This window comes from Gadus chalcogrammus, chromosome 4 (assembly GCF_026213295.1).
Source record: "Gadus chalcogrammus isolate NIFS_2021 chromosome 4, NIFS_Gcha_1.0, whole genome shotgun sequence".
NCBI lineage: Eukaryota > Metazoa > Chordata > Actinopteri > Gadiformes > Gadidae > Gadus > Gadus chalcogrammus.
In genome coordinates this window covers 35840825-35863937 of record NC_079415.1, presented here as the reverse complement: position 1 = coordinate 35863937, position 23113 = coordinate 35840825, and the positions used below count along the sequence as shown (strand labels likewise).

General features: G+C 53.0%; 1 protein-coding gene across 6 annotated transcripts; it reads left to right on the top strand.

Moving 5' to 3' along the window:
• The first annotated feature begins 1199 nt into the window (after positions 1-1199).
• On the top strand, positions 1200-22546 carry aox6 (aldehyde oxidase 6). 6 transcript variants are annotated; one of them, XM_056589117.1, is made up of 36 exons: positions 1200-1305; positions 2099-2572; positions 3180-3237; positions 4777-4846; positions 6430-6538; positions 6664-6790; positions 7192-7253; positions 7504-7578; positions 8400-8480; positions 9158-9302; positions 9416-9508; positions 9806-9957; positions 10324-10417; positions 10576-10688; positions 10782-10963; positions 11290-11452; positions 11663-11824; positions 11988-12157; positions 12525-12651; positions 12826-12948; positions 13688-13784; positions 14586-14710; positions 14952-15085; positions 15397-15484; positions 16274-16360; positions 16515-16706; positions 17744-17971; positions 18289-18384; positions 18813-18941; positions 19054-19128; positions 19204-19256; positions 19363-19477; positions 19749-19814; positions 19932-20120; positions 20796-20963; positions 21083-22546. In XM_056589117.1, exons 2-36 carry the CDS (start codon positions 2519-2521, stop codon positions 21131-21133), a joined length of 4053 nt encoding a protein of 1350 aa, XP_056445092.1. In that variant the 5' UTR covers positions 1200-1305; positions 2099-2518; the 3' UTR covers positions 21134-22546. The 6 variants fall into 6 exon arrangements, with proteins under 6 accessions (XP_056445092.1, XP_056445091.1, XP_056445090.1 ...); XM_056589116.1 differs by having other exon boundaries at positions 4777-4873; positions 10579-10688; positions 21083-22545; XM_056589115.1 differs by having other exon boundaries at positions 4777-4873; positions 21083-22545.
• The last annotated feature ends 567 nt before the right edge of the window (positions 22547-23113 follow it).

Below are 23113 nucleotides of genomic sequence, written 5' to 3'. Positions count from 1 at the left end.
TGAGAACTCCTTACTGAAGAAACGCTGCTTTCTTTTGGTTATTTTAACCTTTTAATTATTTCACCATTTAGAAATAAATTTTTAACATCTACAATTTCTAAAGAATTGTTGTTGTTTTGGTTTGTCTAACTTTCATATATGTCTGTCAATCCCTTTACTGTTGGTGTTTTAAATATATATGTCCAAACTGTTTGTTTTAAAGATGTCTAATTTATTTGTTTTAAAGATGTCGAAACTGTTTGTTTTAAAGATGTCTTAACTGTTTTAAATATATCTTAATGTTTTTGTTTTAAAGATGTCTCAATTATTTGTTTAAAAGATGTCAAACCTGTTTGTTTTAAAGATGTCTAAACTGTTTAAAGATGTCTAAACTGTTTTTGTTTTAAAGATGTTGCAACTGAGTTAGTCTCTTCCTCCATTTTACTCTCCTCTATGCTGCCTTAATCCCTCACCTCCCTCTCCCTCTCCCTCCCTCTCTCTCTGAACTGTCCTCCGCACTGTAACCATGACTACGAACCCTGACCCTAACCATGTCACACCATTCACTACTTAGTTATTTAGCTTCATTAAAACCAACTCATCACTATTTCATATCTCCACGCGCACGCACGCACGCACGCACGCACGCACGCACGCACGCACGCACGCACGCACGCACGCACACGGGTCTACCGTTACATCCCGGTTACCAGCCTGGGACCCAGACTCCAGCTCATGTTTCATCAGGGTGTGGCGCCGTCCACTGGTTCTCCTGTACTGCTCTCTAGTGGCTCCCCTGGGTACTGCAGTCTGTCTACCTGCTACACGTCATACATAGACAGAAAATCGAAATAAATGATGGGCCTATATATAACATAGTACATAACATTATGAAATATAATATAAAAACTAAATACATTTGTGGTTTGTGTTTATATATATATGTAAACACACACCACAACTGTATTTAGTTTTATATTATATTTCATAATAGAATAACATAATACATAACATTATGAAATATAATATAAAAACTAAATACATTTGTGGTGTGTGTTTACATATATATTGGCGAGCAGCGAGGGAAGGACGAGAGGGGAGCCCAGGTCAAGCGGTTACGCAACCCTACACACAACAAGTAAACACTCAACAACACACAACTACACTCTAACGACCACACCCCCCATCCCGTTAACCCCAACACAAAAATACAATAAAACCCATTTTTTCCCAACCGGCATATCGGATCCCCAGAATCCCCGGCGCGACCCCCGTTGGAGTCGCCACAATATATAAAAACTAAAACCGGTTCTGTCACCAATAACGGTAGGCCTATTTTGGTAATGTAAGGATGATGATACGCAAACAGATATTATTGCATTATTTCTTTTTCGTCGATTTGTAAATGACTCGATGGGCTCTGCTGTTCGAATCCGTTTGGTAGCCTACCGATAATATTCCAAGTGTAGTTAGTCTCTTCTCTTTTTATGCCGCTCGTAGTCAATGTAAACGCTCTTCATACGGTTAATAATCTACTCAAACGAACTTTATACCGTCCACAATCTGCTGACACCAACTTTATGGAGTTCACAAAACCCAGACCCAGAGGTCGCTGGACGTGGTGAATTGAGGCTAATCCCTAGTATAATATATTAGCTGCGTGATAAATCAGAGATACGATACATTGTCATTGATATTGATTAAAGCGCTTCTATTGTCGTCCTGTTGGTGTGGGTCTCAGTAGTGTTGCGAACACTGCAGTGGTGTGTGTGTGTGTGTGTGTGTGTGTGTGTGTGTGTGTGTGTGTGTGTGTGTGTGTGTGTGTGTGTGTGAGAGTCATAAAGATGTGTTAGTTATGGAGATCACTATACTGAACTACTGAAACCACGGACTACTGAAACCACCAGGAACCGGAGAAAGGGTGGTAAACGAATATAATCTGAGTTTAGAACCATCCCTTCATTCCCTCTTAATATATTCAATCACCAGGATGTGATTTCTCTTGACTATCATACAACCTTTGATTATACAATACAACGATAATTAAAAACACAATTATTCAAAGCATTAAAGAGCAACATGTTGTCGTTACTCTCGTATGCTCCACTGGACTGGGAAGTTTCCAGCTGTGGACCTTCACCTGTAGGCGGGCGATCAGGTGGAGGGGAGCCGGGAGAGGGGCATATGTTGTAGCGTTATCCCGGTCTACCGAAACGCTATTTCCGGTCACCTGCCCTGTGTGAGCTGTGTATGCCGGCGAACAGTTCCCGGAGCGAGATGAATAAGGATATGAAGGAGGATACATTTGGATTTTGACCAAGAATTTGACACAGAAACATGTCATTGAAACGGATATCCCCCCAGCGAGCGTCCGTCCCTCTCTGGCCAATAGGCCGATGAAAGTCAAAGTCCCGCCTCCTCTCTCGCCCGTAACGCTCATTTGGAGCATCCCGTCCCGTCGTGATATAAGGACTGGGAAGGACTGCGGAGGACTGGGACGAACGAGGCTCCGCTCATCTGGAGTTTACTGCGAGAGAAGATGGCCGTGGAGAAAAGTTCGGACAGTCTCTGCTTCTTTGTCAACGGGAGGAAGGTGAGTCTGCAGGTCTATTGAGTCGAGCAACGCGAGTGCGTCACTTTATTAGAGGAAAAGAGAGAGGTGTGCGTGTGCGTGTGCTGAAGTTATTTTATTTGTCAAATGCACAAAATAGCTAAGCAGTCATAGCAATGACATTTTTAAATCCCCAGCTCTCCTTAATGATGGAAAAAAAAAAGTGGAATAAGAAGATAAAAATAGTAACAAGTTACAGTGCAAATAAGAACATAATAGTGTGTGTGTGTGTGTGTGTGTGTGTGTGTGTGTGTGTGTGTGTGTGTGTGTGTGTGTGTATTTGTGTGTGTGTGTGTGTGTATTTGTGTGTGTGTGTGTGTGTGTGTGTGTGTGTGTGTGTGTGTGTGTGTGTGTGTGTGTGTGTGTGTGTGTGTGCGTGCGTGCGTGCGTGCGTGCGTGCGTGCGTGCGTGCGTGCGTGCGTGCGTGCGTGCGTGCGTGCGTGCGTGCGTGCGTGCGTGCGTGCGTGCGTGCGTGCGTGCGTGCGTGCGGTAAATTACAGGTGAGTAGGTGTGTTTGTGATGGACAGGTGTGTGTATTAATTGACAGGTGAGTGCTTGTGATGGACAGGTGAGTTTCTTTGATTGACAGGTGACGGAGGAGAATGCAGACCCAGAAACCATGCTTGTGTCGTTCCTCAGAGAGAAGTGTATCCTTCACCCGGACCCCTGCTGGTTAGTTAAGGTTAGGGTTAGCTCTGGTTAGGGTGGTTAAGGTTAGAGGTGGTTAAGGTTAGGGTTAGTTAAAGGTTGTATCAGCGATGTTGGGATGACGTCTCTTCTGTTGGAGCGAGATCCCAAACAAACAGAGTCAGCTCGCCCCTCCCTTCCGTGTTTCTTGCATAAAGTAAAAACTATCATGAACGCGGCGCAAAACCCCACCACACCCAACCCTTATCGGTGATTGGTGAGGATCGTGAGGAAAGATCACAAATGTGATCATTTATGCTCCGGCCTAGAATCGCTGATGCAACCTTTAAGGTTGGGGTTAGTTCAGGTTAGAGGAGGTTAAAGGCCTACGTGCAGGTTATACGGAAGTTTTGATTAATGGGTACATAAAGCACTCAAAATATGTGTATAATTTACAAAATGTCTCCAAAATAGTGTTAAAGTCCAGTTTTTGTGTTTTTTGGCAGTAACGGGTGTTTTCTAACGCTCCCCATTCGGTGATGACTTCACGTTGGGGAGATGTGGTGGAAGGTAGCCACAGCCTAGTACTAGAACTATGGCGTCTGAGAGGTGGCAAGAACCACAAATAGCATGTATGATGGCCCACAGCCGTGTAATTTCGAACCTGTCAGACTTGAGCGGGCGAATGAGGAATTGCCGAGAACTGATGGCGGTCAAAGCCAAATGCATGGTCAGAGGAGAATGAGTGGAGAGTTGCTATCATTTAGCAACGCAGCAACGAGCGCTGGAGCTAGTCAATGAACAGCAGTGCATACAATAACGACACTTTTATTTATTTTTACTGTCAGTGAATAGCACCGAGTGAAAGTCAACGTTTTCTTTATATCTAGTGACAGCGATTATATCGTAAGTACCGGTAAACTTAGTCAGAAGATCTAGAAATAGAAGGCATAAGGCTAGCTATGGGCTAACTTAGCCTATCGGACAGCAATCACTGCACTTGCAAATAGTGCCTGCAAGTATAACCGATCGTGGTGTGAATTTATTTAACCATCAATCTACCGCAAATACGACCAGACAGATGTACATTGAACACATACACAAAGCACACCGTCCAACCTGGCGGATGCTGACAGACGGTAGACAGACAGACAAGACAGTAGACAGACAGTAAGTTAAGGTAGCATTGGTTAAGGTTAGAGGTGGTTAAGGTTAGGGCTAGTTATGGTTAGAGGTGGTTAAGGTTACAGGTAGTTAAGGTTAGGGTTAGTTAAGGTTAGCAGTGGGTACGGTTAGAGGTGGTTAAGGTTAGGGCTAGTTAAGGTTAGCGGTGGTTAAGGTTAGAGGTGGTTAAGGTTAGGGCCAGTTAAGGTTAGCGGTGGTTAAGGTTAGAGGTGGTTAAGGTTAGGGCCAGTTAAGGTTAGCGGTGGTTAAGGTTAGAGGTGGTTAAGGTTAGGGCTAGTTAAGGTTAGCGGTGGTTAAGGTTAGAGGTGGTTAAGGTTAGAGGTGGTTAAGGTTAGGGCTGGTTAAGGTTAAGGTCACCTTAACAGCCGCTCCAGTGAGGCTGACCGGGACCAAGGTGAGCTGCGGAGGCGGAGGCTGCGGGGCGTGCACCGTCATGGTGTCACGGTACGACCCCCTCAGCAGGACCGTCCAGTATCCTCACACTGTCTAACCCCACCTCTGTACTGTCTAACCCCACCTCTGTACCGTCTAACCCCCTCAGCAGGACCGTCCAGTATCCTCACACTGTCTAACCCCACCTCTGTACAGTCTAACCCCACCTCTGTACTGTCTAACCCCCTCAGCAGGACCGTCCAGTATCCTCACGCTGTCTAACCCCACCTCTGTGCTGTCTAACCCCACCTCTGTGCTGTCTAACCCCACCTCTGTGCTGTCTAACCCCACCTCTGTACCGTCTAACCCCCTCAGCAGGACCGTCCAGTATCCTCACACTGTCTAACCCCACCTCTGTACCGTCTAACCCCACCTCTCTACTGTCTAACCCCACCTCTGTACTGTCTAACCCCACCTCTGTACCGTCTAACCCCACCTGCTCCTTAAGGACCTGTCTACTGTCTAACCCCTACCTGCTCCATAATGACCTGTCTCTGTACTGTCTAACCCCTACCTGCTCCATAATGACCTGTCTCTGTACTGTCTAACCCCTACCTGCTCCTTAATGACCCGTCTCTGTACTGTCTAACCCCTACCTGCTCCATAATGACCTGTCTCTGTACTGTCTAACCCCTACCTGCTCCTTAATGACCTGTACTGTCTAACCCCTACCTGCTCCTTAATGACCTGTCTCTGGACTGTCTAACCCCTACCTGCTCCTTAATGACCTGTCTCTATACTGTCTAACCCCTACCTGCTCCTTAAAGACCTGTCTCTGGACTGTCTAACCCCTACCTGCTCCTTAATGACCTGTCTCTGTACTGTCTAACCCCTACCTGCTCCTTAATGACCTGTCTCTGTACTGTCTAACCCCTACCTGCTCCAAAATGACCTGTCTCTGGACTGTCTAACCCCTACCTGCTCCTTAATGACCTGTCTCCGTACTGTCTAACCCCTACCTGCTCCTTAATGACCTGTCTCTGTACTGTCTAACCCCTACCTGCTCCTTAATGACCTGTCTCTGTACTGTCTAACCCCTACCTGCTCCAAAATGACCTGTCTCTGGACTGTCTAACCCCTACCTGCTCCTTAATGACCTGTCTCTGTACTGTCTAACCCCTACCTGCTCCTTAAGGACCTGTCTCTGTACTGTCTAACCCCTACCTGCTCCTTAATGACCTGTCTCCGTACTGTCTAACCCCTACCTGCTCCTTAATGACCCGTCTCTGTACTGTCTACCCCCTACCGGCTCCTTAGTGACCTGTTTCTCTAACAAGCATACATACTAATAGCTAACATCAACTTCTGTCTGGTCCGTTTAGCTGCACTTTGAGACCTTAAACCCTGGCCATATTGCACAACACATCTTGCACATCTCCCTGTTTATCCAGTTTTAATTGTACGTCTATTTATAATATTCTTAGTTTCTGTTAAAACTTCTATTGTATTTAATTTAATTGTCTTATATTTTTTATTCTATTGTATTTTATTCATTTTTTAAGCACAGAAAAAAGTCACCTGTGGACTCCATTACCCAGAGTTCCCTTCAACTGAGGACTACATTACCCACGTTTCCCTTCACCACACCACTGCAGACATTTCTCGGCCAACGCCTGCCTGCTTCCTGTCTGCCAGCTGGCGGGCGCCGCCGTCACCACCGTGGAGGGGGTGGGCTCCACCAAGACCAGGCTGCACCCTGTCCAGGTCCCCCCCCACACCACGACTCACCCCCCCACACCAAGACACCCCCCCTCACCAAGACACCCCCCCCTCACACCATGACCCCCCCCCCCCCCTCAGTATTCAGACTGCAGCCCTGTCTGTTCCAGGAGCGGCTGGCGAAGGCCCACGGGTCCCAGTGTGGGTTCTGCAGCCCGGGCATGGTGATGTCCATGTACACCCTGCTGAGGAACCAGGCCGCGCCCAGCATGGAGCGCATCAGGGAGGCTCTGGGAGGTAGCGCGCGCGCGCACACACACACACACACACACACACACACACACACACACACACACACACACACACACACACACACACACACACACACACACACACACACACACACACACACACACACACACACACACACACACACACACACACACACATGCATACACATCAGGGAGGCTCTGGGAGGTGGCACACGCACACACACGCACGCACGCACATACATACATACACAGAAACATACACTTACATCTACACAAAGACACACATGCACGCACACATATACACACATGTATGGCACACACACACACACACACACACCCACACACACATAAACATACTTACATGTACACACATACATATGTGCATACGCACCCACACAAAGCATGCTAAATTGTGTGTGTGGCTAGGTAACCTGTGCAGATGTACCGGCTATCGGCCAATCATCGACAGCTGCAGAACCTTCACCCAGGTAAGAGGACTTCACCTGTGGATACCATGACGTCACCATGAGATAACCATGACATCACGGTGTCATTATGATGACATCACCGTGACAACACTGTTACATCACCGGGACATCACTGTGACATCACCATGACATCACAGTGTCATTATAATGACTTCACGGTGTCATTATGATTACATCACCGTGAGGTCACTGTCACATCTCGGTGTCATTGTGATGACACCCGTCACCTCCACCCGTTGCCTCTCTGCAGGAGTCCCAGTGTTGCCAGGGCAACGGAGGTGTCGGCTGCTGCATGAACGCGGAGGAAACACCCGGAGGGGAGCCTGTGAGTCCCTTAAACCAGGTCCTCAAACCAGGCCCTAAAACCAGGCCCTTAAACCAGGCCCTCAAACCAGGCCCTTAAACCAGGCCCTCAAACCAGGCCCTTAAACCAGGCCCTCAAACCAGGCCCTCAAACCAGGCCCTCAAACCATGCCCTTAAACCAGGCCCCTAAACCAGGCCCTCAAACCAGGCCCTCAAACCAGGCCCTTAAACCAGGCCCTCAAACCAGGACCATAAACCAGGCCCTTAAACCAGGCCCTTAAACCAGGCCCTCAAACAAGACCCTCAAACCAGGCCCTCAAACAAGGCCCTCAAACCAGGCCCTTAAACCAAGCCCTTAAACCAGGCCCTCAAACCAGGCCCTTAAAACAAGGCCCTTAAACTAGGCCCTTAAACTAGTCTGGTCCCTTAAACTGGTCTGGTCCCTTAAACTGGTCTGGTCCCTTAAACCAGTCTCTGGGACTAGTTGAGTCTAGTTGAGACTACTGATGGGTGAGGTTATCTCTGGGACTAGTAATGGTGTGGTTATCTCTGGGACTAGTTGAGTCTAGTTGAGACTAGTAATGGTGTGGTTATCTCTGGGCCAGTTAAGTCTAGATGAGACTAATAATGGTGTGGTTATCTCTGGGCCAGTTGAGTCTAGTTGAGACTAGTAATGGCTGAGGTTATCTCTGGGACAAGTTGAGTTCAGTTTAGACTAGTAATGGCTGAGGTTATCTCTGGGACTAGTTGAGTCCAGTTGAGACTAGTAATGGCTGAGGTTATCTCTGGGACTAGTTGAGTCTAGTTGAGACTAGTAATGGTTGTGTTTCCCTGCGCTGCAGTCCACCCCCAGGCTGTTCCCCACGGAGGACCTGCTGCCCCTGGACCCGACCCAGGACCTGATCTTCCCTCCTGAGCTGATGGTAGGACGGACCCGCTCCCCTGAGCCGGTCCCCGGCCTGCCGGCGCTCAGACCCCCGTCGTACTCCATGCATGCTCCGCTGGACTAATGAGGCTAGCGTCACGTTTGGTTGTTCCTCCCTAATAACGTCATTTCAACAACAGCTTTAATTCCTCAGGAAGTATTCAACCGCTGGAATGGTTTCATCCTTCAGTCGGCCTCGGCCTTGCCCCCGTTTCAGAGGGTGTAGCGTAGACCCCGACCCCATGTGTTTTGAGAACGATGGCTGGCTGATGAAGTTATTGGCTGGCTAGCCGGCTCAGCCCAAACCTAAATGGCTGCTGCAGCCGCCAAATCTTTCATGGCTACAAAATGGCTGACATTTTTCGTGTGTATGTCTCTATGTGATAGGGCTTTGACTTTGCCCAAAAATCATATAGAAGATTGTTTGTTTATTAATATTAATATTCGAATATATTCAAATATTTATTTATAATATTTTGACCATTAAATGCCTTCAGTAAGACCTGGATTGGGCTTTGCGAGGTTTGTTTACCGGCGTTGCTATGGTTACCGGTCTTACGTGATCCAACGGTTTATTAGGTTTCTAATAAATCGCTGTCTAATCAATACTTCATTCACATTCGGAGTCAAAGCCCTAGTGTAGCGCCCTAACGTTGTCCTGTCCCCTCCCACCAGCGGGTGGCGCTGACGGAGCCCCAGCAGACGCGCTGGTTCCGGGGGGAGAGGGTGGCCTGGGTGTCCCCGGTCTCCCTGGAGGAACTGGTCCTCCTGAAGAGCACCCATCCCCAGGCGCCGCTGGTTCTGGGGAACACCACCTTAGGTCAGCAGGGGCCGGGGAGTAACCGGGGAGCTCTGTCACGGCCCTCTACACCCGTCCACACTGTACTGGTGCGTCAGTGTGTCACTGGTCCGACTGGGCTCTCTGTGTTCCAGGTCCGGAGATGAAGTTCAGAGGGGTGGTTCACCCGCTGGTCATCTCCCCCAGCAGGGTGGCTCCTCTGTTTGAGATCACCCACACTCCGCAAGGCAAGAACCCTGTCCGACCTGCAGTAGAACCCAGTAGAACCTCTGTCATAGTGGGGTGTCACGTGGGGGCGTGGCTTCAGGTAGTAGCGTGTAATGTGGGTGTGTCTCCAGGTTGTAGGGTGTAATGTGGGCGTGTCTCCAGGTAGTAGGGTGTAATGTGGGCGTGTCTCCAGGTTGTAGGGTGTAGTGTGGGCGGGGCTTCAGGTAGTAGCGTGTAATGTGGGTGTGTCTCCAGGTTGTAGGGTGTAATGTGGGCGTGTCTCCAGGTTGTAGGCTGTAATGTGGGCGTGTCTCCAGGGGTGTGGGTGGGTGCAGGTCTGTCTCTGACCCAGGTCCAGATGGTCCTGGGGGCCCGGGTGGAGGCGCTGCCCCAGGAGAAGACGGAGCTGTACCGGTCTCTGCTGCACCAGCTGAGGGCGCTGGCGGGACAGCAGATCCGCAACGTAGCGGTGAGTCCACCACTGTGGACCACTGGGTGGGAGACCGCATCAGACTTAATGTAGAAACACTTCTGTGGCTGTGCTCTCATTTGGTCTCCTCCTCCCCCTCCCCCTCCCCCTCCTCTCTCCTCCTCCTCCCCCTCCTCCTCCTCCTCCCCCTCCTCCCCCTCCCCCTCCCTCCTCTCCCCTCCTCCTCTCCCTCCTCCTCTCCCTCCTCCTCTCCCTCCCTCCTCTCTCCTCCTCCTCCTCTCTCCTCCCCCTCCTCTCTCCTACCCCTCCTCCTCCCCCTCCCTTCTCTCTCCTCCTCCTCTCTCCTCCCCCTCCTCTCTCCTCCTCCTCTCTCCTCCTCCTCTCTCCTCCCCCTCTCCCTCCTAGTCTCTGGGAGGGAACATTGTGAGCGCTCTCCCCAACTCCGACCTCAACCCGGTGTTGGCGGCCGGGGGCTGCAGGCTGAGGGTGGCCTCGGACGGTGAGTGACCCCTCAGTGACCCCTGACCCCTGACTGACCCCTGACTGACCCTCAGTGACCCCCGAGTGACCCCTCAGTAACCCCTGACCCCTGACTGACCCCTCAGTGACCCTCAGTGACCCCTGACCTGGGCTGTGGGGGGGCTCCTGGTCTTCCAGCAGGGGGCAGCAGGGAGGTGCCCCTGGACCAGGACTTCTTCAGGGGCTTCAGGACCACGCTGCTGGGGGCGGCCGACGTCCTCGTGGCCGTGTTCGTCCCTGAGACCCGGCCGGTGAGGACACAGGAAGTGATGTCACAGGATTTCATATGCCATGGTGCGATGCAACAGGACGTGACGTGACAGGATGTGATGTCGTACCCGCAGGGGGAGTTTGTGCGGGCGTTCCGCCAGGCGCCGAGGAAGGAGAACGCCCTGGCGACCGTTACCACGGGGATGAGGGTGGTGCTGGGCCCGGGGGCAGTGGTCCGGGACGTCCAGCTCTACTACGGGGGAGTGGGGCCCTGCACCCTGCGGGCTGCCAGGACTGGCCAGGCCCTCCTGGGGAGGTAACCAGCGTTACCGTGGTTACTGTGGTAACTATGGCTACTGGGGTTCCTATGGTTACTACAGAGTACGGTTCATATGGTTACTATGGCTACTGTGGTAACTATGGCTACTAGGTTTACTGTGTTACTATGGACCAATATTAACGTGGTTACTGCTGTTACTGTGTTCACTACGGTTACTAAGGTTACCACTATTACCACAGATTCTGTGGTTACTATGGTTACTTCTGTTACTATGGTTGCTGCTGTCACAATGGCTACCGGTGGTACTATGGTTACTGCGGTGACCATGGTGGCTGCTGTTACCATGGTTACCGTGTCCTCAGGCCGTGGGGGGAGGCGATGCTGCAGGAGGCCTACAGCGTTCTCCTGGAGGAGGTGGTGCTGCCCCCGGGGGCGGTGGGGGGGAAGGTGGGGTTCCGCAGGTCCCTGACCCTCAGCCTGCTCTTCAAGTTCTACCTGGAGGTCCAGCAGGCCCTCGCACTCATGGTAAGACCTGGTCCTGGACCGGCTGGGTCCTGGACCTCCTGGACCTGCTGGGTCCTGGACCTGCTGGGTCCTGGACCTGCTGGGTCCTGGACCTGCTGGGTCCTGGACCTTCTTGGTCCTGGACCTCCTGGACCTGCTGGGTCATGGACCTGCTGGGTCCTAGGCCTGCCAGTTCTCCATCCTCACTGGGGGTAACCTGTGTCTCACCAGAGCACCACCCCTGAGGGGGTCCAGAGCACCACCCAGCAGGGGGTCCAGAGCACCACCCAGCAGGGGGTCCAGAGCACCACCCCTGAGGGGGTCCCTGAGAGGGAGCTCAGCGCCATCAGACCCCTCCCCTGCTGCATCCAGCCGGGCCAGCAGGGCTTCCAGGTGACTCTCCTCCATCACCTCCATCAACTCCATCACTACACCATCATGACCTCTCCTCCATCACTACACCATCATCACCATCACCTCCATCACTACACCATCACCTCCATCACTACACCATCACCTCCATGACATCCACTCCACCTCTACACCATCACTGCAGGAGGTGTCGGGGAGCCAGAGCGAGCAGGACGCCGTGGGCCGTCCTGTGATGCACCGCTCGGCGCCGGCCCAGGCCACCGGGGAGGCGGTGTACGTCGACGACACGCCCCCCCCACAAGGGGAGCTGTTCCTCGCCCTGGTCACCAGCACGCGCCCCCACGCCAGCATCCTGTGAGTAGCATGCTAACCCTAGCATCCTGTGAGTAGCATGCTAACGCAGAATCCTGTGAGTAGCATGCTAACGCCAGCCTCCTGTGAGTAGCATGCTAACGCAGAATCCTGTGAGTAGCATGCTAACGCCAGCATCCTGTGAGTAGCATGCTAACGTTAGCATCCTGTGAGTAGCATGTTAACACTAGCATCCTGTGAGTAGCATGCTAACCCTAGCAACCTGTGAGTGGTATGCTAACGCTAGCATCCTGTGAGTAGCATGTTAACACTAGCAACCTGTGAGTAGCATGTTAACACTAGCAACCTGTGAGTAGGATGCTAGCGCCAGCATCCTGTGAGTAGCATGCTAACGCCCTGCTCTGCATAGCGGTGTGGACGTGAGCGCCGCCCTGCGCCTCCCCGGGGTTCTGGACATGGTGACGCACGCCGACATCCCGGGACGCAAGGCCCGCTCCTTCATGGGCTACGAGGAGGAGCTGCTGGCCGACAAGGAGGTACTGTCTGTCTGTCTGTCTGTCTGTCTGTCTGTCTGTCTGTCTGTCTGTCTGTCTGTCTGTCTGTCTGTCTGCCTCTCTGTCTGTCTGCCTCTCTGTCTGTCTGTCTGTCTGTCTGTCCCAGCAGGGGTCAGCTGGTGGATCACAGACCCTGCCCCCCCCCCCCCCCCCCAGGTGTCCTGTGTGGGTCAGCTGGTGTGCGGGGTCCTGGCCGACTCCAGGGACCGCGCCCGGAGGGGGGCGGCCGCCGTCAGGGTCCGCTACCAGGACCTCCCGGACCCCGTGTTCACTGTGGAGGTTAGTGGGGGGGGGGGGGGGGGGGGGGGGGGTGGTGGAGTGGTGGTGGTGGTGGTGGTGGTGGTGGTGGTGGTGATGGTGATGGTGGTGGTGGTGGTGGTGGTGGTGGTGATGGTGGTGGTGGTGGAGATTGGGTGGTGGAGATTGGGTGGTGGAGGTGGTGGAGGTTAGGGTGGTGGAGGTTGGGTGGTGGAGGTTGGGTGGTGGTGGTAGTGGTGGTGGAGGTTGGTGGAGGTTGGTGGAGGTTGGGTGATGGTGGCCCTGGTGGTGGAGTTGGTGGAGGTGGGGGTGGTGGAGCTAGTGGAGGTGGGGGTGGTGGAGGTTGGGTGGAGGTGGGGGTGGTGGTGGAGCTGGTGGAGGTGGGGGTGGTGGAGCTGGTGGTGGTGGTGGTGGTGGTGGTGGTGGAGGTGGGGGTGGTGGAGGTGGGGGTGGTGGTGGAGCTGGTGGAGGTGGGGGTGGTGGAGGTTGGGTGGTGGTGGTGGTGGAGGTTGGGTGGTGGTGGAGCTTGTGGAGGTGGGGGTGGTGGAGGTCTGGTGGTGGTGGTGGTGGTGGTGGAGGAGGTGGAGCTGGTGGAGGTTGGGTGGTGTAGCGGTGGAGGTGGTGGAGGTGGAGCTGGTGGAGGTGGAGCTGGTGGAGGTTGGGTGGTGTAGCGGTGGAGGTGGTGGAGGTGGAGCTGGTAGAGGTGGAGCTGGTGGGGGTTGGGTGGTGCACTCAGCTGTGGTGCCCTGTGCCGCTCCAGGACGCGGTGCAGAGAGAATCCTTCTTCCTGCCCCGGAGGCGGATCGAGAGAGGAGACGTCTGCAAGGGGCTGGAGACCGCCGACCACGTCCACTCAGGTACTAGTTAGAGCTGGTTAGGTTAGGGGTTAGGTGAGAGAGGGTTAGTTTAGGGGTTAGGTGAGAGAGGGTTAGGTGAGAGAGGGTTAGTTTAGGGGTTAGGTGAGAGAGGGTTAGTTTAGGGGAAAGGTGAGAGAGGGTTAGTTTAGGGGTTAGGTGAGAGTTGGTTAGTTTAGGGGTTAGGTGAGAGAGGGTTAGTTTAGGGGTTAGGTGAGAGTTGGTTAGTTTAGGGGTAAGGTGAGAGAGGGTTAGTTTAGGGGTTAGGTGAGAGAGGGTTAGGTGAGAGAGGGTTAGTTTAGGGGTTAGGTGAGAGAGGGTTAGTTTAGGGGTTAGGTTAGAGAGGGTTAGTTTAGGGGTTAGGTAAGAGAAGGTTAGTTTAGGGGTTAGGTGAGAGAGGGTTAGTTTAGAGGTTAGGTGAGAGAGGGTTAGTTTAGGTTAGAGGTGGTCAGATGAGGCGTTAGTTAGAGGAGGTTAGCGGTGGTTAGATGAGGCGTTAGTTAGAGGAGGTTAGCGGTGGTTAGATGAGGCGTTAGTTAGAGGAGGTTAGCGGTGGTTAGATGAGGCGTTAGTTAGAGGAGGTTAGCGGTGGTTAGATGAGGTGTTAGTTAGAGGAGGTTAGCGGTGGTTAGATGAGGCGTTAGTTAGAGGAGGTTAGTGGTGGTTAGATGAGGCGTTAGTTAGAGGAGGTTAGAGGTGGTTCGATGAGGTGTTAGTTAGAGGAGGTTAGTGGTGGTTAGATGAGGTGTTAGTTAGAGGAGGTTAGCGGTGGTTAGTTGGTTGTTCATCGTCCTCTGTCCTCAGGCGAGCTCCGGCTGGGGGGCCAGGAGCATTTCTACATGGAGCCTCAGAGCGTGCTGGTGGTCCCAGTGGGGGAGGAGACCGAGTTCCACGTCTACGTGTCCAGTCAGGCCCCGACCATCACCCAGGCACGACGACCGCACGACGACCGCACGACGGCCGCACGGCGACCGACCGCACGACGGCCGCACGGCGACCGACCGCACGACGACCGACCACACGGCGACTGGACAACAACCGCACGACGACCGCATGCACCACCATGCACGCTTATTCTTCCCACATGCCCAGTCATAAAGGTGTGTGTGTGTGCGTGTGCGTGTGCGTGTGCGTGTGTGCGTGTGCGTGTGTGTGTGTGTGCGTGTGTAGGAGGCGGTGGCAGAGACCCTGGGGGTCCCCTCCAACAGGGTGACCTGTCACGTCAAGCGGCTGGGCGGGGCTTTTGGCGGGAAAGTCACCAAGACCAGCATCCTGGCGGCCATCACCGCTGTAGCCGCTTGGAAGTACGTTACCACGGCTACTGCTTCTTTAAAGGATGAAAAGGGATTACCGCGGTAACAGCCTGTTTAAAGGGTGACCGGGGTACCATGGTAACGACCTGTTTAAAGGATGACGGGGTTACCATGGTAACGACCTGTTTAAAGGGTGACAGGGGTTATTGCGGTAACAGCCTGTTTAAAGAATGACAGGGTTACCACGGTAACAGCCTCTTGATAGGATGACAGGGTTACAATGGTAACGGCCTGTTTAAAGGGTGACAGGGGTTACCACGGTAACAGCCTGTTGATAGGATGAAGGGGTTTCTTGTGTGCAGGACGGGCCGGGCGGTGCGCTGCATTCTGGAGCGGGGAGAGGACATGCTGATCACTGGGGCGCGCCACCCCGTACTGGGACGATACCAGGTACCAGGGCCGTACTGGGAGGTACCAGGGCCTTACTGGGAGGTACCAGGTACCAGGGCCGTACTGGGAGGTACCAGGGCCTTACTGGGAGGTACCAGGTACCAGGGCCGTACTGGGAGGTACCAGGGCCGTACTGGGAGGTACCAGGTACCAGGGCCATACTGGGAGGTACCAGGGCCTTACTGGGACGATACCAGGTACCAGGGCCATACTGGGAGGTACCAGGGCCTTACTGGGACGATGCCAGGTACCAGGGCCGTACTGGGAGGTACCAGATTCCAGGGCCGTACTAGGAGGTACCAGGGCCGTACTGGGAGATACCAGGGCCTTACTGGGAGGTACCAGGTACCAGGGCCGTACTGGGAGGTGCCAGGGCCGTACTGGGAGGTACCAGGTTTACTGGGAGGTACCAGGTCTTTACTGGGAGGTACCAGGTACCAGGGCTTAATCTTGTACGCGGGGTACAAACCAAGATAGTATTGATACATACTCAGCTAAGAAGGGTACAGGCTAAGCTAACAGGTCCCAGCCAAGCCAAGAAGGCTACATGCTAAGCTAACAGGCCCCAGCCAAGCTAAAAAGGCTACATGCTAAGCTAACAGGTCCCAACCAAGCTAAAAAGGCTACATGCTAAGCTAACAGGTCCCATCTAAGCTAAGAAGGCTACATGCTAAGCTAGCAGGCCCCAGCCAAGCTAAAAAGGCTACATGCTAAGCTAACAGGCCCCAGCCAAGCTAAAAAGGCTACATGCTAAGCTAACAGGCCCCAGCTAAGCGCTGTGTCCTCCAGGTGGGGTTCATGGAGGACGGGCGCATCACGGCGGCAGACCTCCAGTACTACGCCAACGCCGGCAACACCGTGGACGAGTCTACCCTGGTGAGTCAGGCCCCGCTCCCCAGGGCCCCTCCCCTAAGGGCCCCTTCCCCCCTCACGAGCCCACGAGCCAGGCAGCATCTCGAGGGTCTGACGGAGCTCTTCCTGCGGCCTGTGACGGAGGCACTGACCGCTGTGGCTGTGGGTGGTGTTCCAGGTGGTGGAGAAGATGGTGCTGCACATGGACAACGCCTATAACATCCCCAACCTGCGGGGGCGGGCGGTGGCCTGCCGCACCAACCTGCCCTCCAACACGGCCTTCAGGGGCTTCGGGGTGCCCCAGGCCGCCGCCGTGGTGGAGAGCATGATCACCGACGTGGCCCTGTGCCTAGGGCGCCCCGCCCACCAGGTCAGTGGGGGGGAGTGGGGGGGGGGGGGGGGGCACGGCCTGCCCACCAGGTCAGTGGGGGGGGGGGGGGGGGGGGGGGGGGGGGGGGGGGGGTGATAGACATGAGGATCTCGACCAGACCGACTGTAGGAGAACACTGTGTTAGCTTTGGTAAAAGGGACGTTATGGGTACAAGTAGGATGGGCTGAGAGCACCCTGATAACCAGCTAACCAGCTAACCTGCTAACCAGCCTAACCCTGGACTGGACTCTAGCCCCCTGGTCCACGAGAATAGAATCCAGTCCAGGGTTTAGCTACAGAGTCCAGTCCAGGGTGGAGCTAAACCCTGGTCTGGACTCTAGCCTCCGGATCCAGGAGGGTGGAGCTAAACCCTGGGCTGGACTCTAGCCTCCGGATCCAGGAGGGTGGAGCTAAACCCTGGGCTGGACTCTAGCCTCCGGATCCAGGAGGGTGGAGCTAAACCCTGGGCTGGACTCTAGCATCCGGATCCAGGAGGGTGGAGCTAAACCCTGGGCTGGACTCTAGCCTCCGGATCCAGGAGGGTGGAAATAAACCCTGGTCTGGACTCTAGCCTCCGGATCCAGGAGGGTGGAGCTAAACCCTGGGCTGGACTCTAGCCTCCGGATCCAGGAGGGTGGAGCTAAACCCTGGGCTGGACTCTAGCCTCCGGATCCAGGAGGGTGGAGCTAAACCCTGGGCTGGACTCTAGCCTCCGGATCCAGGAGGGTGTAGCTAAACCCTGGGCTGGACTTTAGCATCCGGATCCAGGAGGGTGGCGCTAAACCCTGGGCTGGACTCTAGCCTCCGGATCCAGGAGGGTGGAGCTAAACCCTGGGCTGGACTCTAGCCTCCGGATCCAGGAGGGTGGAGCTAAACCCTGGGCTGGACTCTAGCCTCCGGATCCAGGAGGGTGGAGCTAAACCCTGGGCTGGACTCTAGCCTCCGGATCCAGGAGGGTGGAGCTAAACCCTGGGCTGGACTCTAGCCTCCGGATCCAGGAGGGTGGAGCTAAACCCTGGGCTGTGGACTGTGTCTAGATCCGGGAGGTGAACATGTACCGCGGGCCATCGGTGACCCACTACGGGATGCGGTTCGACCCGGAGAACCTGTGGCGCTGCTGGGAGGAGGTGAAGGGTCGGGTGGGGCTGGGGCCCCGGCTGGAGGCCCTCAGGAGCTTCAACCAGGACCACCGCTGGAGGAAGAGGGGCGCCGCCCTCATCCCCATCAAGTACGGGGTGGCCTTCAGCGAGGCCTTCCTCAACCAGGTGGGGCTACACCACCCGACACCACCCACAGCAGCACCTCTACACCACCACCCCGACACCACCTCTACAGCACCACCTCTAAACCCCCCCAAACATGACACCACACCTACACCACCACCCCTACACCACCACCCAACACCACCACCCGACACCACCCCTACTCCCCCACCCCTACATCACCACCCCTAAACCACCACCCCCGTGTGTGTGTGTGTGTGTGTGTGTGTGTGTGTGTGTGTGTGTGTGTGTGTGTGTGTGTGTGTGTGTGTGTGTGTGTGTGTGTGTGTCCATGTGTGTGTGTGTGTGTGTGTGTGTAGGCGGCCGCCCTGGTCCATGTCTATAAGGACGGCTCCGTCCTGGTGAGCCATGGGGGGGCCGAGATGGGGCAGGGCATCCACACCAAGATGCAGCAGGTACTGGTCCCCCTCTAGACCGGCCCGGACTGGCCTCTACTGTCCACTGGTCTCCACTGGTCCATCTCTAGACCGGCCCGGACTGGCCTCTACTGTCCACTGGTCTCTACTGTCCACTGGTCTCCACTGGTCTCTACTGTCCACTGGTCTCCACTGGTCTCAACTGTCTGTAAAGCGCGTTTGTGTATGCGTGTGTGTGTGTGTGCGCGTGCGTTTGTGTGTGTGTGTGTGTGTGTGTTTGTGTGCGTCTGCGTGTGTTTGTGTGTGTGTGTGTGTGTGTGCGTGTGTGTGTGTGTGTGTGTGTGTGTGCGCGTGCGTTTGTGTGTGTGTGTGTGTGTGTTTGTGTGCGTCTGCGTGTGTGTGCGTGTGTTTGTGTGTGTGTGTGTGTGTGTGTGCGTGCGTGTGCGTGTGTTTATATGTGTGTCCAGGTGGTCAGCAGGGAGCTGGGGGTCCCGTCCTCTAAGGTGTACGTCTCTGAGACCAGCACGGCGTCCGTCCCCAACAGCTGCCCCTCGGCCGCCTCCTTCGGGACCGACGCCAACGGCATGGCCGTCAGGGTGAGGGCGGGGCCGTCAGGGTGAGGGCGGGGCAGCACAGCGGCCTCATGGACCCATGGGTTGGTGGGTTGTCCTGGAGGACATTTTAAATAAAGTTGTCTGCCTCCACCAGGACGCCTGCCAGAAACTGTACAAGAGACTCGAGCCGATCAGGACGAAGAACCCCAAAGGATCTTGGGACAGCTGGGTAGGACTCCGCCATCTGTAGGTTCCCGCTCTCTTCCTGGAGACACAGTTTGTTTTATTCTCCTCCCATCCTCAGACCAGGGCGGCGTTCCTGGAGAAGATCAGTCTGTCAGCGACAGGATTCTTCAGGTACACTGTGGCTGGACCGCTGTGTTACATGGACTGTTACACGTTGTGTTCAGAGGTCCGGACTGTAACAGGGACTGTAACAGGCTCTGTAACATGTTGTGTTCAGAGGTCCAGACTGCTACATGGACTGGGAGAAGATGGAGGGTCAGCCCTACTCCTACTTCACCTACGGCGCCTGCTACAGCGAGGTGGAACTGGACTGTCTCACCGGAGACTACAGGGTGCGGACGGTAGCATTCACTAACCACCTGTCACCTGAACCACTCCTGTCTGTCACCTGACTGTACACCTGTCTGTCACCTGGACCACACCTGTCTGTCACCTGACTGTACACCTGTCCGTCACCTGACTGTACACCTGTCTGTCACCTGTCTGTACTACACCTGTAGTTACGTGATAAAATGGCATAGATTACTATGTTGACGATCATCATCACACAAATGACCATGTTTAAAACAGAAGACTTGTGTTTTGGGGTTATGTCTCTTTAAGACTCTGAGGACGGACATCGTGGTGGACGTGGGTCAGAGCATCAACCCCTCCATTGACATCGGCCAGGTGAGGCAGCCAATGAGAAGGCTCCCCTGGAAACACAAGTTCACCTTCCCACCTGTCTGCTCCCTGTCTCTCCACCTGTGTGCCTACCTGTCTCTATGTGTCTCCCTGTGTGTCCAGGTGGAGGGGGCCTTCCTCCAGGGTCTGGGCCTCTACACCCTGGAGCAGTTGAGCTTCTCCCCGGGGGGGCTCCTCTACTCCAGGGGTCCGTCTCAGTACAAGATCCCGGCCGTCTGCGACGTGCCGCTCAGCTTCAACGTCCACCTGCTGCCGGACTCCCACAACCCCCACGCCATCTACTCCTCCAAGGTCCGCCCGCGCAGGGACCCCTGTAGAGACACCTGTAGAGAGACCTGTAGACACACCTGTAGTAACATCTGTAGGGTCACCTGTACAGACACCTGTAGGGTCACCTGTAGTAACACCTGTAGAGAGACCTGTAGAGTCACCTGTATTAAAACCTGTAGGGTCACCTGTAGAGACACCTGTAGAGACACCTGTAGAGTCACCTGTAGAGACACCTGTAGGGTCACCTGTAGAGTCACCTGTAGGGTCACCTGTAGGGTCACCTGTAGAGTCCCCTGTAGGGTTACCTGTAGATTCACCTGTAGAGTCACCTGTAGAGTCACCTTTCCACCTGTAGGGTCACCTGTAGAGTCACCTGTAGAGTCACCTGTAGTCACCTTTCCACCTGTAGGGTCACCTGTAGAGTCCCCTGTAGGGTTACCTGTAGATTCACCTGTAGAGTCACCTGTAGAGTCACCTGTCCACCTGTAGGGTCACCTGTAGAGTCACCTGTAGAGTCACCTGTAGAGTCACCTGTAGAGTCACCTGTAGTCACCTATCCACCTGTAAGGTCACCTGTAGAGTCACCTGTAGAGTCACCTGTAGTCACCTTTCCACCAGTAGAGTCACCTGTAGTCACCTTTCCACCTGTAGGGTCACCTGTAGAGTCACCTGTCCCCCTGTCCCTGTGTCCTGCAGGGCATCGGGGAGCCGGTCCTGTTCCTCGGGAGCTCCGTGTTCTACGCCATCAAGGACGCGGTGTCGGCGGCCCGGGCCGAGTCCGGCCTGGGGGGGGCCTTCCCCCTGGACAGCCCCGCCACACCAGAGAGGGCATGTCTCGCATGTGCCACGCCCTTCTCCCAGAGGGTAGGTCGACTCTCCTGGTCCCTCCACCCTTACATAACACTATCTCCACCCTAATCTCCACCTCAAAGCCTTCAGAGCGGAGTTGATCTTCAAGATTCATTCACTCGTTTGTCTTTTAGGTTCCAGTCAGCGAGCCGGGATCCTTCACCCCCTGGGCCCTGAACATCTAGATCAGCACCTAGACCAGCATCTGGACCAGCATCTGGACCAACATCTGGACCAGCATCTACACCAACATCTGGACCAGCATCTACACCAACATCTGGACCAACATCTACACCAGCATCTGGACCAGCATCTACACCAACATCTGGACCAACATCTGGACCAGCATCTACACCAACATCTGGACCAGCATCTACACCAACATCTGGACCAACATCTACACCAGCATCCGGACCCACAACCAGATCCACATCTACACCACCTTCTAGACCAGCATCTCATCCAAAACAACCAACATCTTAACCCACACTCATCCAAAACCACCAACATCTACACATAATCATCTCCACACACAATCATCTACACACACAATCATGTCAATACACAATCATCTGAAGAATGAAAGGACAATGTGATAATATCAAATGTATACCAACAAATAGGAGACAGTGATCTTATAAATAATAACTCTTGGATCGTTTGAGTACCCTGTGAAGAACAATTGAAGATCAATGTCCTGATCAATGTACTGATCCAATTACTGATCAATGTACTGATAAATGTAGTGATCAATGTAGCGATCAATATCCTGATAAATGTACTGATCAATGTAGTGATCAATGTCCTGATCAATGTAGTGATCAATGTCCTGATCAATGTACTGATCAATGTAGTGATCAATGTCCTGATCAATGTAGTGATCAATGTACTGATCAATGTCCTGATCAATGTAGTGATCAATGTCCTGATCAATGTAGTGATCAATGTCCTGATCAATGTAGTGATCGATGTAGTGATCAATGTACTGATCAATGTACTGATCAATGTAGTGATCAATGTAGTGATCAATGTAGTGATCAATGTAGTGATCAATGTACTGAGCTCTTATTGAATTTGTATTCTGATTAAGATTTAAGAAAGATTAAAGGTTCAATATGTAACAAATGTGCTGCACTAAATCATAAAATGACTATGATGTCAACAGTGGGTAAAGGTACCGTACGTGACACAGGTCCTGTCCTCAACAGTAACATGTTATATAATGTTACATTATATAACAGGTTCTATTATTAATACCTATATATTATATGTTGTGTAACCCAACCATATCCAAACACACACGGTCGTTCTGAAGCGGGTCCAGACTGGAAGGTGTCGTGGATAAAACCCATGGTCTAATGAGGTCGAGAAGGACTAGCGTTGAATGATCAAGGCTTTATTGTCACTGCAAGAGCAACAACTGCACCTGAGTTTATTTGCAAAGATCTCCCGAACAGCATTCAGGATCTGATTTATATTCCCCCTTGTGTAGCTTTTTCCAACATGCACTTCGGCCAATCAGAATGCTCTAAACTATGGGCCGTGTGCCCCATTAACATTTGCCTTCCAGCCTACGATTCCCAAAATATATTCTATACAGTAATTCAAGCATTACGTACAAAAGGGTTACATATTAAACATTATAGCAACATGAAGTTACATATTATGCATTAGTTATATGAAGTGAGGTCTTTCGTTAAAAACCATTCATCGCCTTGTTTATTAACCTGATCTTAAATCACCATGACGTACCACATGAATTTAAGAGATGAGCCCTGTGAAGGCAATATTCATTTGAACAGTAGAACATGCATCTGTAATAGTTAACCATGCCACTTTATTTGTCTGTGGCAGACACAGTTATAATCATAGAGCCGGTAGTGTGTGATTTTGTCCCTCAGAGTGCAGGCACTTGTTGACCAAGGAAAGCCAGGTAATATTAAAAGTGTTTAACATTTGGAACAATACATATTATATTCTTGCATGCTTTGTACTTAAAGTTAACCTTACTTATCTAAGTGAACTGAGGAATAGGCTGATGTCATTGACTTGTAAATAGCGCTATAGAGGTAATGTACAGGTCTATGGTAACTAGTTATATGGTAACTAGCTCTATAGAGGTAATGTACATGTCTATGGTAAATAGCTCTATAGAGGTAATGTAC

Excerpts from the sequence above, each read along its gene's own strand:
- aox6 (XM_056589115.1), top strand. The coding sequence starts at position 2,519 with ATGGCCGTGGAGAAAAGTTCGGACAGTCTCTGCTTCTTTGTCAACGGG. Across the intron at positions 10,689-10,781 it reads TCGTCCCTGAGACCCGGCCG|GGGGAGTTTGTGCGGGCGTT; the intron begins GTGAGGACACAG and ends TCGTACCCGCAG. Across the intron at positions 17,972-18,288 it reads GCGAGGCCTTCCTCAACCAG|GCGGCCGCCCTGGTCCATGT; the intron begins GTGGGGCTACAC and ends GTGTGTGTGTAG.